General features: G+C 37.7%; 2 protein-coding genes and 2 pseudogenes across 4 annotated transcripts; 2 read left to right on the forward strand and 2 right to left on the reverse strand.

The window, feature by feature from the left end:
• Nucleotides 1–377: 377 nt before the first annotated feature.
• On the forward strand, nt 378–3,148 carry LOC121791617 (chloride conductance regulatory protein ICln-like). Of its 2 annotated transcripts, none has more exons than XM_042189489.1 (7): nt 378–607; nt 701–824; nt 2,178–2,298; nt 2,413–2,472; nt 2,562–2,618; nt 2,712–2,803; nt 2,947–3,148. In XM_042189489.1, exons 1-7 carry the CDS (start codon nt 435–437, stop codon nt 3,016–3,018), a joined length of 699 nt encoding a protein of 232 aa, XP_042045423.1. In that variant the 5' UTR covers nt 378–434; the 3' UTR covers nt 3,019–3,148. The 2 variants fall into 2 exon arrangements, with proteins under 2 accessions (XP_042045423.1, XP_042045424.1); XM_042189490.1 differs by having other exon boundaries at nt 2,178–2,292.
• Nucleotides 3,149–5,133: 1,985 nt separating this feature from the next.
• Nucleotides 5,134–6,955, forward strand: LOC121791616 (40S ribosomal protein S20-2-like). Of its 2 annotated transcripts, none has more exons than XM_042189488.1 (4): nt 5,134–5,266; nt 5,350–5,483; nt 5,933–6,046; nt 6,601–6,955. In XM_042189488.1, the coding sequence occupies exons 2-4, from the start codon at nt 5,372–5,374 to the stop codon at nt 6,741–6,743; spliced, it is 369 nt and encodes a 122-aa protein (XP_042045422.1). In that variant the 5' UTR covers nt 5,134–5,266; nt 5,350–5,371; the 3' UTR covers nt 6,744–6,955. The 2 variants fall into 2 exon arrangements, with proteins under 2 accessions (XP_042045422.1, XP_042045421.1); XM_042189487.1 differs by having other exon boundaries at nt 5,210–5,266; nt 5,353–5,483.
• A 312-nt stretch (nt 6,956–7,267) lies between these two features.
• LOC121791618 lies at nt 7,268–8,691 on the reverse strand (annotated as a pseudogene).
• An 834-nt stretch (nt 8,692–9,525) lies between these two features.
• LOC121791619 lies at nt 9,526–11,323 on the reverse strand (annotated as a pseudogene).
• Nucleotides 11,324–14,525: the final 3,202 nt, after the last annotated feature.

Here is a 14,525-nt window from a genome sequence, read left to right on the forward strand (position 1 = left end):
AATAATATCACAAACTTTACCTCGGATTTATATTTTTCCCACGAATAAAAAAATTCATGTTATTTTAATAGATTGAAGAACAATTTTGGAGGGTGTGCTTCATGAAAAACTATCTTTAAAGATTAAAAAACTCGAAGCTCTCAAAATTTTTGTCAAGAAATTCCGAAAAAAATCCGCATCATAATATTATTTGTGGGAATTTTTTCATTCGTGGAAAAAACAAACTCAGGATAAAGTTTGTGATATTATTTGTTAATTTTAAAGTTCGTGCAAAAATTCAATTTTTTTAAAGTTTTATGATATTAGATGCCAATATTTTTTAATAAAAATTAAACAATCAACACATTTAGGTATTGTATTTCAATAACGATATTCATACCTAAGCCCCAAATTTCCGATTCCAAAACCTCTCCGACTCCAAAATCCCACCGGAAATGGCCTCCGCGATCCGACTCGTGACGGAGAGAACCGGCGACGGCATCGGACAACCATTCGTCGACTCCCACCACGGCGAGGAGCTGATGCTTGTGCAGCCCGGCGTCTCTATCGTCCTCGGCAGCAGCAGCCGTCAGCCTGAACTCCCCGGCACTCTCTACCTCACCACCAGGTTGTTAAACCTATTATCTTCCCCAATTTTCTATGCTTAGTTTTTTTCTAGCTCTTATGTTGTTATTGATTGCTCCGAATTGTGTGCGGAAAGGCAAGTAATTTGGCTGAGCGACTCGGATAGGGCGAAAGGCTATGCCGTCGATTTTATTTCGGTGTCGCTTCACGCTGTTTCCAGAGATCCCGAGGCTTATCCTGAACCTTGTATCTATGCTCAGGTATTGATGTTTTGGTGTAAATGCTCAAGCTTTGTATAGTTATTGTTGATAGAATTTAGGTTGCGTTTTGATGTTTATAATGTGAAAGTTGTAATATGGAATTGTCTATTGATCTCTTTGGTTTGTTAATTATCATGTGAATCGAATAAGGTCCCGGCTAGGGATGCCGGGGATTACCCAACACACCTAAACATTCGACTTAGAACTAGTTTACATTGCCTACAGGCTACAAGGGGGGTAAGATGTTGTTCCGGTAAAACATCCCATCAGTTGCAGGGAGACTAATCAACAACTGCTGAGTATGTTCTAGTGTTGGGAAATGTTAAGGCGTCGTTTTAATAAATACGTGTGTTCGAAGATCAAGTTGGAATAATTTCTTGTGGAGATGTTGTATACACACAGTAGAGGATTTTGAGGCATCTTTATGCATATGTACACATATATGGCTGGTATTACCTTTAGGTTGTGTTGATAGGAGGATTTTGATGTAAAAATTGATTTGTTGCAAGTGTTATTCACTTGGTTTATTTCCTTGCAATTTGAATCCAGTGTTGTCAAAATGTCGTTCGGGTCGCCTGGGTCGAGACCATCACCGCCCCAACATGGGTGGGTTGATCGAGATAGAGGGTCGCCGCTGGGTCGCCTGGGTCGAGTGGGTCACCTGGGTCGAGTGAGTCGCCTGGGTCGCCCTAAACACATGTTATCTCTGATTTTCTCAAATCTCTCACATGTTTTATGTCTCTCTCATTCACAATTCTCTATATATATGCATGCACCACATCAAACTTTTCAAACCTACTTTCTACACTTTAGAATTCGGCCTTTTCACTCCTAAACAAATAAACAATTCAAAGATCTTTTGCTGCCACCCTTCATATATTCCTTTGTTTTGATATTTTCAGACAATGGTTTCAATTATTTATTGTGTTATGACTTATGAATTGTTTTGATATTTTGATCATTTCTATTTTCCATTTTATCTCTATTCACATGAATTACGTCTACATTTATATTATTTGATGTATTATAAACATTAGAGCAATATATTTATTTTATTTAATATTAAAAGGCCAAAAAATTAACCTAGCTTTGTGGGTGTCTCGACCCCGTCGACTCGTTGACCCGCGACCCGAATTTTCACCTCATTGACCCGGTGCGCCCCGCGGCCCTAACAACACTGTTTGAATCCCTTAATCCAAAGACTTAGTATTCTACAATATGTAGTATCTGCAGTTATTGGAATGCTCATTGAAGTGACTTTGTTAAACATAAGCTTCTAGTTGTATGCATTGATATTTGATATATTACTTTTCTTAAAGGTCTAATGATAGGTGCATTTATTTTATTTTCAAGATTGAGAATGGGGCTGAGGAAGATGAGTCTGAAGATTCAGAGTCTGAAACTGACGATACGCTAAACTTATCCAAGATAACCGAGATGAGATTTGTGCCCTCGGATCCTAATCAATGTACCCGTTAGCTTTTCTAGCCTTGCTTTCATTTTTTATCCTGCTCGTGTAATCCATGTCCCATCTTTGTAAATGTTTATTCGCTTTTATGAGTTGCAATTTTCTCCTTAATTTGTGCAGTGGACAGACTATTTACAGTATTCTGTGAATGTGCTCAGCTGAATCCTGATCCAATAGAAGGTACTAGTATTAATTTCCTTGACAAAGATATAGAGCATTTTCTTATTCATATTTTTCACAGGCTAACGACTTTGTTGTGCTTCCTGTAGAGGATGAAGGCGAAAATAATTGGATTTTCAGCGCTGATCAGCTGGAATTCAATGCGGGTAATCAATTAATTCCGAAAGCCACTGTTCCCTTTATTAAAACTGTTATCTACATTCTTATGCTCTCCGTTTGTTTCTCTTTCGGCTGGTCAGAGGACGATGACTCGGAATGGGATGCCCACCAAAATCCAGCCCACCCAATCGGTGCCAATGGAAATGTCGACTTAGCTCAATCAGTGGTGCAGGTATGTTATATAGTCGTGGTTTGCAAAAATGCTAGAGTTTTATCCCCGGCCTTCAGAGTTCAGAATGCTCGTGCATGCGATTCATTGTATTATGTGTAGTATCGCAACAGATGGAAGAATTTATACAATCTCTGTTCTTGCAGCTTCAGATAAATGATCAGCGCTTTGAGGATGCAGAGGAAATAGAGCAGGATGGTACTAATGGTCATCACTAAACTTCCCATTTCTTTTGTTTCAGATTTGGATAGCTCTACAGTTTGCTCATTTTGAGCTTCGTGGACATAACTATGTTGTATGGTAGATTTTGTAGATTTTATTTATATAAAAAACCTATCACTATACATAGCTGTTGAGTAGAATCTATTTAACCAACGCATCCATTCTTTATGGTGTTTATTTATTTTGTAGTAATTCTTTTGGGTTTTGTGGTGCCAAAGTAAATATATTTTGAGGAAAAGAAAGGCTAATTGAGCACCTATATCTAGAAGCAATATAAATCAAAGTCCATTTGCTTTGGTTGCAAGGAAAAATGGGATGTAAGAAAATTCCCATTCTTTAAATCCTTCTTAGTTCTTTCCTTTATTTTTCCTTTAGCTACAAAAATGAATGTCATCCCATCCTATTCTCTATTTTCATTCCAAGAAGGACTAATATTATATTAATACCTATAAAGAGACTCACATTAACTATTTGTGTCAATTGATTAGTTCGATCTAAATTTTGAGATAAGGGGTGTAACTCAGAAAAATGATGCATAAGTTGCTAATGAGTTGAAGTTACCAAACTCATACGAGTTGATATCAGTTTATACCGAATTGCTACACATAAAATTCCTCAACGCATATTACCAAAACGAACCATAAACAATTTGAATCGATCTTAGCGAACGATACACAACTGCGAATAGATCTCGATCCTCGGGGTAACACAAAAGCATTTTATTGGATAAAATCGCACAAGAAATTTCGGAATAAGAGGTTAAATTCGCTGACCTTTCGTAATTTGAGATCAAAGCATGCGTATTCTTCAGAATAAGTGATTTATGATATTTTATCTTATATATGTTCTTTTTTTAATATTATTTTCCTCTAACTATTTATCAATTGTTTAAATTACCTCATTCACATTTTTACCTAAATTCTACTACTTCATCAAAAATCCAGCGCCGTTTCTGTGATTTCTCCCAAATCACCCGCCTTTTTTATTCCAAACCTGCCTCCAAATGAATGTTCCGTATATTCTTCTCTTTGATTTTATAGTCGAGTTGCTCGATTTTGTGTATGTAGTGCATGTGCCAGTGCAAGAACATAAATTCTATATGATGCTTTAACTTGGGGTGCCATATAACGAAGTAGTTTTGTGTTTAAATTTTCTATAGTTTAATCGGTCTGTATTCCTAAAGGTATCTCTGGATTTGTATTTTAGGATAATTAACAAAGCCATTGCATGCGATGCAAAGATCATTGTTTACTGGATTAGGATTGTACTAGTATATTTAACTGATTTACTGCTTTGGATTCCTCATAAAGACTTTAAAGTTGATTGAGTGCACAATTAGGTCTTACTATCCCTTTCTCTAGCTATCTTATTTTGCTTCTAGTTCACAATTTTTACCTCCTACTTTTCTTACTAGCACTTACAAATTAGTCATAGCTATCTCCTTGGCGAAACTGCCACATATGAAATTGAGCACAATTTTGCAAAGAAATAGCACACTTCTTTCTCGAGAGGAGATGGGAAACACGCTCAATATCATTTGATTGAATAGTTGACCCAGCCCTTTGTTGTCAATCCAAACCGCGATGATATTTTCTTGTTCCTGAATGGGTTTCTTTCGACACAAGAAGGGGGTATGACTTATGAGATAGGAATTGAGTGATTGCAAAGGCTGTCGGTTGCTTCTTTAGTTAAAAATTTGAAGAGGGTAATTTAGGCAATTGATAAATGATTAGAGGAAAATAATATTAAAAAAGAACATAAATAAGATAAAATATCATAGATCCCTTATTCTGAAGAATACGCATGCATCGATCCCAAATTACGAAAAGTCAGCGAATTGAATCCCTAATTACGAAAGGTTAGCAAATTTAACCCCTTATTCTGAAATTTCTCAAACCGCACCCAGATCTCCACCTCTACAAAGCAAATTTTGAATAAATCTCCAAAATGACATTTTCTTTGATCCTTTTTTTTCATTCACAAAAGACTAAAAACCCATTAATACAAATTATATTAATTAATTTATTTTCTAAATATCCATATATTGGGCCTAACTTTCAATACACATGCCTGCCCTTCAGCTAAATTGAAGAACAGAAGCCCATAAACAATAGAAATTGATAAGAATAAAAAATATAAAAACCCTAACCCTAGATTTATAATCCCATCCAACATTTGTTATCAGCTCAGCTTGGAGCAGTCGACAGTAACCTCCGCCTCCCGCCGTCGCGCTCCGTTCTTCCGGTACGGATCTCAGTAGTTGTGTTAATTTAATCTGATACTATTACCAAAAAGTTTTAATTTTTCACTATCTGCTGTTTTGACAGAAGAAAGAAGCTCGATTGAATCATGGCGTTCGCAGCGGTTAAACCCTCAAAGCCAGGGCTAGAGGAGCCCCTGGAGCAGATTCACAAGATTCGTATTACACTTTCTTCCAAGAACGTGAAGAATTTGGAGAAAGGTATACACTTTTTTTGTTTCAATGATTATGGAATACTCAATTTGTTATGCTCTGTTTGTATTCAATAATATAGAGATCATCTATTTTAAATTTACCTTGTAATGTTAGGTTGTGATTGAGAATTTAGCATAAATTTTATAGGGAAGAGAGGTAGAGAGATAGAAAAATGTTTGATTTTTAATCTTTTTGTTTGTTCTGGAATGGGTTGATCAGAATTGAACCAAACACTCTCTTCAACATGGGAGGTCCACTGGTTTTCAGTATTGGTAAAGTGTCTGTTGTTTTAGGATTTCGGAGTGCGTATCTATGCTTACTTTGCTTGATAGATACTATTCATGTTGTTAATTTCTCCATTGTAAAGCTGAAATATTACTAGTATGTTTATGGCATTGTATGCCTTGTCTGCGTGGCGATGTTTTTCCTGATGTACCGATGATTGATGCTTTCAGTCTGTGCCGACTTGGTGCGTGGTGCCAAGGACAAGAGGCTCAGAGTCAAGGGACCAGTGAGAATGCCCACTAAGGTTCTCAAGATCACTACTAGGAAATCTCCTTGTGGTGAAGGTAAAAATACTTTCTTGCATTTTCTTATTGAGTTTCTGTTCAATGCATCATTTTATTTGGAATTTGAGTGTTTATAGTGGTGTTCTTAATAAAAGTTTCTTCTTTTATGCTACCTCAGTAAGGTCTTTTTACCAATAGTAATATTGTGTGGTCATTTTGGTATTGTTCATTATAAAGCTATTGCTCTTATATAAGCTCAACTGTTTGTTTTCAATCTGTTCCTCCTTTGTTAGTAGACTGCATGTTTTGTTGTATAGCTTTTATCATGTCTTTGGTCTTCAGTAATTGCAAGTTTGATTAAGGGTACACTCGTTAAGTATAGCAGCTATAGAAATTAGAACATACCTTAAATGAATCTCCTCTCTAAAGCAACCTTTATTCATCCTGTAAAAGTCTGCATTTTGAGCAATGTGTCTTTCTTCATTTTGAATGATTAACCGGATACATATCTTATTTTTTAGCAATACATATTGGACCATCTTAATCGACTGATCCTACTTTTTTTCATTGAAACATTTGAATAATCGACTGGTGCCTGAATCTTGTTTCTGCAGGTACCAACACCTTTGATAGGTTTGAGCTTAGGGTTCACAAGCGGGTGATTGACCTTTTCAGCTCACCCGATGTCGTGAAGCAGATCACCTCAATTACCATTGAACCTGGTGTAGAGGTCGAAGTCACAATTGCAGATTCTTAGACGCATCTTATTTACCTGTTTCTGCTTTTGTTATCTAAATTTAAGCCAGAAATCCATGAGCCGCATATATGGTGCAAGGCTGTTATACGAGTTCTTTTGACTGTTCACAATTTTGAATATCCTAGACTCCTTTATATTTACGTCGAATACTTTTTTATTGTTGAGATATGGAATTCAGTTTATGTGACAGCCTTGCTGTTTTTTCATCTTAATCTTGATATCCACATTGTCACTCTTCACTAGTAGGATTTGATTAATCATATCTTGTGAAATGAAGTTTGAATTCTGAATATATTCATCATGCAGTGTTTTTTCTTGATTTTTTCTTACCAAATGGAAAGCTTAAATGATCAAAATATATTCCCTTCGTTCACCAATGAGTCTTACTTCATTTTTTAGAGCATGAGTTTTAAAAAGTGAGTTGAAAAACTGAGATTTTGAATTACTTTTATTGGATATGGGAAGTAGAAATGATACTTATATTGGACATAGGAAGTAATTTTATCGCAGTTAACAAATTAAAGAATCCACAAACATTCCAATAAAATGCAACAAACTTTACAACTCTCCCTAAATAATGTACACAACAAAAAAAATCAAATATGAGTTCACCAGTAAAGCCTCTTTCTGTTTCCAGAGTAGTAATCAAGATACCAACGCACAAATTTCTTAAGACCAGCCTGCAAGTCAGTGGTAGGCTTGTAGTGCAGCTCCTTGTGCGCCCGGCTGATATTCGCATGCGTACACACGACATCGCCGTTGCGTGGCATTGGCAGCACATGCTTCTTCGCCTTCGTCTTCAACAGCTTCTCGAGTATGCTCACAAGCTTGCTCACCGGCACGGGCGAGGTGTTACCAAGATTATACACACGCAGCTGCGCGGGTCCCTTCTTCTTCCCGCTGCTACCCGTGCTCTGCTGCGCGGTGTCAATGGAAGCCAGGCAGCCCTTGACGATGTCGTCAATATACGTGAAGTCCCTCGCCACACTCTGGTGGTGAGGGCCTTCGAATATGGAGATGGGCTTCCCCTTGAGGATGTCCTTGGTGAAGAAAAAGTAGGCCATGTCGGGCCGCCCCCATGGCCCGTACACCGTGAAGAACCTCAGCCCGGTTATCGAGAGACCGTAGATGTGGTTGTACGTGTGCGCGATCTCCTCGCCGGCTTTCTTGGTCGCGGCATACAAGCTCGCCGGTTTGTCCGTCTGGTCCTTCTCGGAGAACGGGATCTTCGAGTTGAGGCCGTATACGGAGCTCGACGAGGCCCAGACGACCGCGGGCTGCGGGTTGGCAGCCTTGCACGCCTCAAATACGCTGACGAGGCCCGCGATGTTGCTATGGACGTACGCGCCAGGGTTGTGCATGGCGTAGCGGACCCCGGCTTGGGCCGCAAGGTGCATGACATGCGTGAAGGCCACGATGTCGAAGAGCTTGTGGAGGGGCGCGTCGTTGATGTCGCCCTCGACAACAAACACGTCCGCCCGGTCGAGGAGCTTGCGGCGGGCGCGTTTTAGGGAGGGGTCGTAGTAGCTGTTGAAGTTGTCCATGCCCACCACGCCGTCGCCGCGGCGCCTTAGGGCCAGGGCGACGTGGCTGCCCACGAAACCCGCGGCGCCAGTCACAAGGACGGAGAGGTGGCCACGGCCACCGGAGGCTACCTCCCCTTTGTAGAGGGGCGGCTGAGTCCAGGACGCGGCGCTCCCAACTATGACCGCCCCATGAGGCGGCTAGGCGCGGCGGTCAGGGGAGAGATCGGGCGAGTGGAAGAAGAGAACAAGATCAAGGCGGCGAAAATCGACATCCAAAAGATCAGGCGAGGGGTCGGGAAAAAACTCCATCTCCGTTGATGAAGAGCGACCGGTCGCCGGCCATCGTAACAATATTTCGTTGGATTTATATCATGAATGTATTCAAAGAAAGCTGCAAAAGAATCAGAGAGAGAATCGTGCATGAATTTCGTTCTGCAAAGGGTTGGTTCTTGAATGAAAGATTAGGAGAGAGAAACAAACGTGAATTCTCAAAGGAAAAGTGAGGATGAAATGGAGAGAGGGGATGAAATTTGATTACCAGTTCCAAGAATTTAGCAGAGAATCCGGTCTGCATTTTTGTACTATAACTTAATAATTTTTTTCTTATAACACTCATCAAACGAAAGATTAAGTATATGCTAGATGATAATTAAGAAAATAAGAAAAATGAATTATCCTAAATAGAAGTTATAAGCATATCGAAGAAATGTAGGAAATAGGATCAATAGAAGGTTACACTTGAAGCACAAAAATCACAATTTCCCACTATTTTCAAATCATGAAAATTCAGTGTTTCGTGGCGTGGCTGTCTCATTCATGCACAAAACGACATGATATCATTGTAATATGTAATTTTCTTTTCCGTTCCTTATATTTTTTTTCTTCTTATTTTAATGAAAAGATGTTGTTTCAAGCATCACTAGAAGACGTCGTTGTATGCATAGATGAGACAGACTGCGGAAAATTAAATAATTTGACCAAAACTCGTAATTTTATAAGTTGCTGAAGCCTGAAGGTACAAGAAGGCAACATAGTAGGGTAATCGAATTGCATATCAATTCAAGGCAATGAATATCATAGTAGAAGGGCTATTCAACATAAATTCATCACAATCAGATAAAAATGTTCTCATATATGACCGTTTCTTGAAATGTCACTATGAATTTCCGGAGACGAGCACTACAAGCTATGAACAGCCGAGAACTAACCGTTATAATGGCCCGATAGCAACAGCAATGGCTTCCAACCGATTGAGTTCAGTTTTCACTTTCAGATTTCTCGTTCTGCAAATACTTCGAAACACCATATATAACGGTCCCAGCAACAAACAAGAAGACGGTAGGAGTGAAGGAGGGTAGAGGTACTTGACCAAGAAGCCATCCATGCTCTGGTAGAAAACCTGCAAATAAAATAGCAAGTTAACGGCACTGCTGCAGCTTCAGATTCACAACAAATCAAGTGTCTTGCATACAAACAAAACAATTTTATCAATCACGAAAGCAATATTAAGCTATGTTAGGATTTCTTTTGCTGAAATGGTTTTCTTCTATCTGTAATCGAGCTTTGTTAGCCACTCATTTTTCCTCAAGTCCACGAAAAATATAACGCAACAATATTGACAGTGCATCTACCACAACTGCAAACTATTGATAGCAAACAAGACCTTTCAAACGTAAACTAGATCTTGTCCTTAAGTCAGAAGTTGTTCGACTACATTCATTTCCAACGCATTCGCCTATCGCTATATAATAGGATACCGTATCCCAAAATAATTCACAAGAAGAGTGATAAATCACACCAAACAACTAATTCATCAACAAAATAAGAAATAAAATACGCATTTCACACATCAAATACTAAGAGACTAAGATTCAAGTTACAACCAATATTTTAACTGATGATATTGATAATGATGTGTGTTTTCTTCACAGAAGACGACCCGTTGGTCTAATTTGACAAAGTAAAGCATACTCACGACATGTGGTTACTACCAAGAAATGCTAATTAAACCACACACCTACTCCAATAATCTCTTAGAACACGTTATTCCTAGCTTCTAGGATACCATTCCAATGCCGATACTGAAACTAACGATGATCATTGATAAGTAACATAAGAAGCCCCACCCCAAGTTCAACAAACTGATAAAATGAATTAATATCCAATCACGCGAAGCAGTAACAGAACCGGATAAAGAAGAAACTATCAAGATTGCTCCTTCATTTCATGAACTCTTTGTCAAGATACAAGCCACATTCCTAAATCCTACCTTATTATAACCAAAATGAATTGGCATATTGGATAAGAATCAAGCGAGAGAGAGGCGAACACAACGAAGCCCGCAATAGACCATCTGTGGAAATTCTAATTCAACTTTGTTCCATCACCAATTCCCATCTTAAACCTCACATAAATTCTTCACAATAACAAAAACAGCATCAATAAACGAAAGCCCAATACACAATAAGACCACCAAAAGCATGAACAAATTAATTCAACAAACCTAATAAACTCTCAGTTAAGCTAAAGATACACCCTAATCAAACAAAACGATGCCCAAATTATCACAAGATATCCCAATTCTCCAAATCAAAACCTGAAGCATGAACAATCCAATTCAACAAACCAATAAACTCTCAATCAAGCTAAAGATAAACCCTAATCAAACAAAAGGGGCACAAATTACCACCAAAATGCCCCAATTCTCAAAATCAAAACCTGAAGCATGAACAAACTAATTCAACAAACCTAATAAACTCCCAATTAACGCAATTAAGCTGAAGAAATTAAACAAGCCAATTCCAAAAATCAAAACCTGAAGCGGCAAGAGCAATGCCCTGGACCAGAATAATCGCGCCGAGGCCCGACAAGCAAGCAGGAAAGCGCTCTCGTTCTTACTCAGCTCCTCCACACGAGCCGCCTCCTGCGCCGACACGAATCTCGGCTTCTCCATAGGCTCTCTGCGGATAATTGAAGCCCTCTCTCTTCCCTTCGACTGCTTCTTCTTTGCCGAGGCGCCGAATCCCGAACCCGGAGGCGGATTCCCGGGCTTCTCTGTGGATTGGTCGAAGGGGTTTCTTCTTCCAGCTGGAATTGATGCGGAACTTGGGGCGGAGGGGTGCGTAAGAGGGGATTGGGTTATTGTGGTAAACGATGAAGATGAGGATGGCGATGGGTGAAGTATTAGCCCATTTTCAGTTTAGTTAGTTTCAGTGTTGTGACACCTCACTCTTCCCCTTTTATCTATTCTTTTATTTTAGATCCATAATAATTTCAATTTTGTTCTTCTATGTTAGCTCAATGTGACATCTCATATCTATATTGAAAAAGGATATTGAGTATGGACCGAGTTGGGGCCTAAGATCTTTTCGAAGGCACTAGTCGATGGACATATGTGAATATCTTTCTGGGTCGAGGGACATAACATATTAGATTAGTCGAAAGATAGTTATCGATTGAGAATATAAGGTGGCCTAGTTTTACATGGTAGAAGAGGTTGGGAAAAATGCCTCGAGTTGGTCTAGCAGAGGGTGCAATGGTGCTTCCATCAAGTGATAAATATGAGAGATAATAGGAGACAGAGTGTGGAAAAGTGATGAACCATAATACTCCATCCGTCCCATCTGGAGTATTTTTTTAGGCGTTTTTAGACAATGGAGTTTAGTGGTAAATGAAGAAAGAATAAAGTAGGAGTGAGAAAAAAATATAGAGAAAAGATAAGAAAGAATAAAGTAAGAGAGAGATGAAGTGTTATTTTTTCTATTAAAAAAATGCTTCATTTATAGTGAGACAATCCAAAAGATAATCCGCTTCATTTACCGTGAGATGGAGGAGAAATATCAAAAATGAATGATTAATTTTTAGGGTAAAAAACTATTTGAGTATGGATGAAGATAGTAGATAAGTAAGATTCATTCACAGAGAGTGAGTCGGTGACCTAAGATCAGGTCAAAAGTCTAGTCAATGGATAGCATATGAACATTCATGTATATCCCTTGTGGGTCCTGAGGGACATGGCAAGCGAGTCTTAGTCGAAAGATGCCCCTTTGGATAAGAAGGGTTTGAGTAAATGCCTCGAGTCGATGTTCGGGCACCAAGTACTATGGTGCTAAAGTAACCCGCACCATACTGCCATGAAATGCTTGAAAGACTTTGTATATGCCAGTCCCTAATCTAGAAAATCAGGATGAATTTAAAATATTTTCGAGAAAAGCACTCGAGGCCCGAACTAGCAATGCTTGTAATAAAAGAATAATACTTTAAAACTTGTATCAAACTAAATGTTCATACTCTCAGGGGATGGATGAAGTATTCTTTATTTGGTAGTAAAAAAATAATTCTGATATACATAATCTTTGTCGTATAACTGTCAAAGCAATCTTTGTCGTTACTTGGCCGCTGGACTATAACTCAAAAGAGTCTTTGTCGTCAGCTGACAGTTGTATTTGTACTTGAATAATAAAGGTCACAATGATCTTTGTCGTTAGTTGGACTCGGAACAATAACTGTCGCAATGGTCGCCAACATTAATTAGATAAACGTGGCTTGTAACTTGTAACTATCTTTGTCGTTTATTGGGCTGGGCGTTGCATTTAGGGGTGGCAAATCGTGCGTGTCGGGTCGTTATCGTGTCGACACGATAACGACACGAACACGATAACAACAAACACGAACACGACCTGTTAAGAAAACCCCAAACACGAACACGAACACGAACACGACCCGCTACCCTCAGACCCGAACACGATACGAACCCATTAACGACACGAACCCATTAACGACACGAACCACTTCGGGTCAACACGACACGATAACAACACGTATTGGAAAGTGATTAAATATTTAAATGATTTAAATGAGATATGACCATATAAGACTATGAGGTCAATTTAATAAATATTGAAAAATGAAAATAATAAGAATTAATAATATTAAAATATTATTTATTAACGGATAACACGAACCCGACACGAACACGACACGAAATTTTCGTGTCCTTAATGGGTCGACCCGATAAAGACACGAACACAATAAGCTCTGACCCAAACCCATTAATTTCGTGCCGGTTCGTGTCGTGTTATCGTGTCGTGTTAAAAATTGCCAGCCCTAGTTGCATTAATACTTATTATCCAATTTTTTTTTTTTTCTCTTAAAATCTCTTAATTTTAGCGAAATAAAGTGAGTATTGTTATAATTTTGATTTACAATTATACTAAGCTTGTCTCTTTGAACTCTATTAATAAAGATCTTTTTTCGGCCATCAAGCTATTTCACAATAATTGTCACAACTGTCTGAATTTGTGGTTCATACTTGTTAGTATTTGAAATCATTTACGACAGTACCTAATTAACATGCAAATTCTAAATGACTATATAAATAAACTATATAGTAATGGATTGTCTGAAGACGAACCTAATAGAATTGGATAGGTAAAAAAATCAAAAGCCAAAATAAATTAAGTTCATTTGATATTTTTTTCTTTTCCTCTTGTTTTCTAAATTATAAAAGTTGATTAACTAAATTCAATTTATTTAATTTCTTTTCTCCATTTATTTCAATACCCTATATACTAATAATATAGGAGTATAATTTTTTACCACTTAGCGATTAATATATTCCCTAAAATGTAATAATTTTATAAATATATATGAATCAGCATGCATTGACTCCTCTTTGCATAATTAATTCATTCTTATCTCTTGTCTCATATGCAGATATACAGGTTGGTGAATAATTAAGGAGAAGAAAGAGCCAAAATCTTGAAATAAAAATGATATAGAAAATTAAATTACATGATTATAACTTTTACAATAAATAAAAAGTTTTAAAAAGAAAAAATAGCCCAAACTGGCACAATTTTTGCACAACCCAGTGTAGGTGAGGATCCTAGTCAGAATCATTATCTTCTCCACTTTCATGCCATATACAGCGTATTTAAAAACTTGAGAAAATCATATTTTACCTTATATAAAAATAAAATAAATCACATCAGGATGTATAAACACTGGAAATAAATACTACTATGAAGAAAAATACATAGATTGCATGTTTTTATGAGAAAAGCATCCTCTCGTCAAATGATTCTCTTTATCGGGAAAGATAGGGATCTTATTTTTTATCTCAAATTTAAATTTATTTTTGGTGAAAGTGTGATTAATATGACATAAATTTGAACTAACTTGTTTTCTTAATGGTGAAACCTTATTAATTCAATCCTGACCCATATAGAGTAATTTAGCAGATTGTAATAACATA

The sequence above is a fragment of the Salvia splendens genome, unplaced genomic scaffold (assembly GCF_004379255.2).
Source record: "Salvia splendens isolate huo1 unplaced genomic scaffold, SspV2 ctg854, whole genome shotgun sequence".
NCBI lineage: Eukaryota > Viridiplantae > Streptophyta > Magnoliopsida > Lamiales > Lamiaceae > Salvia > Salvia splendens.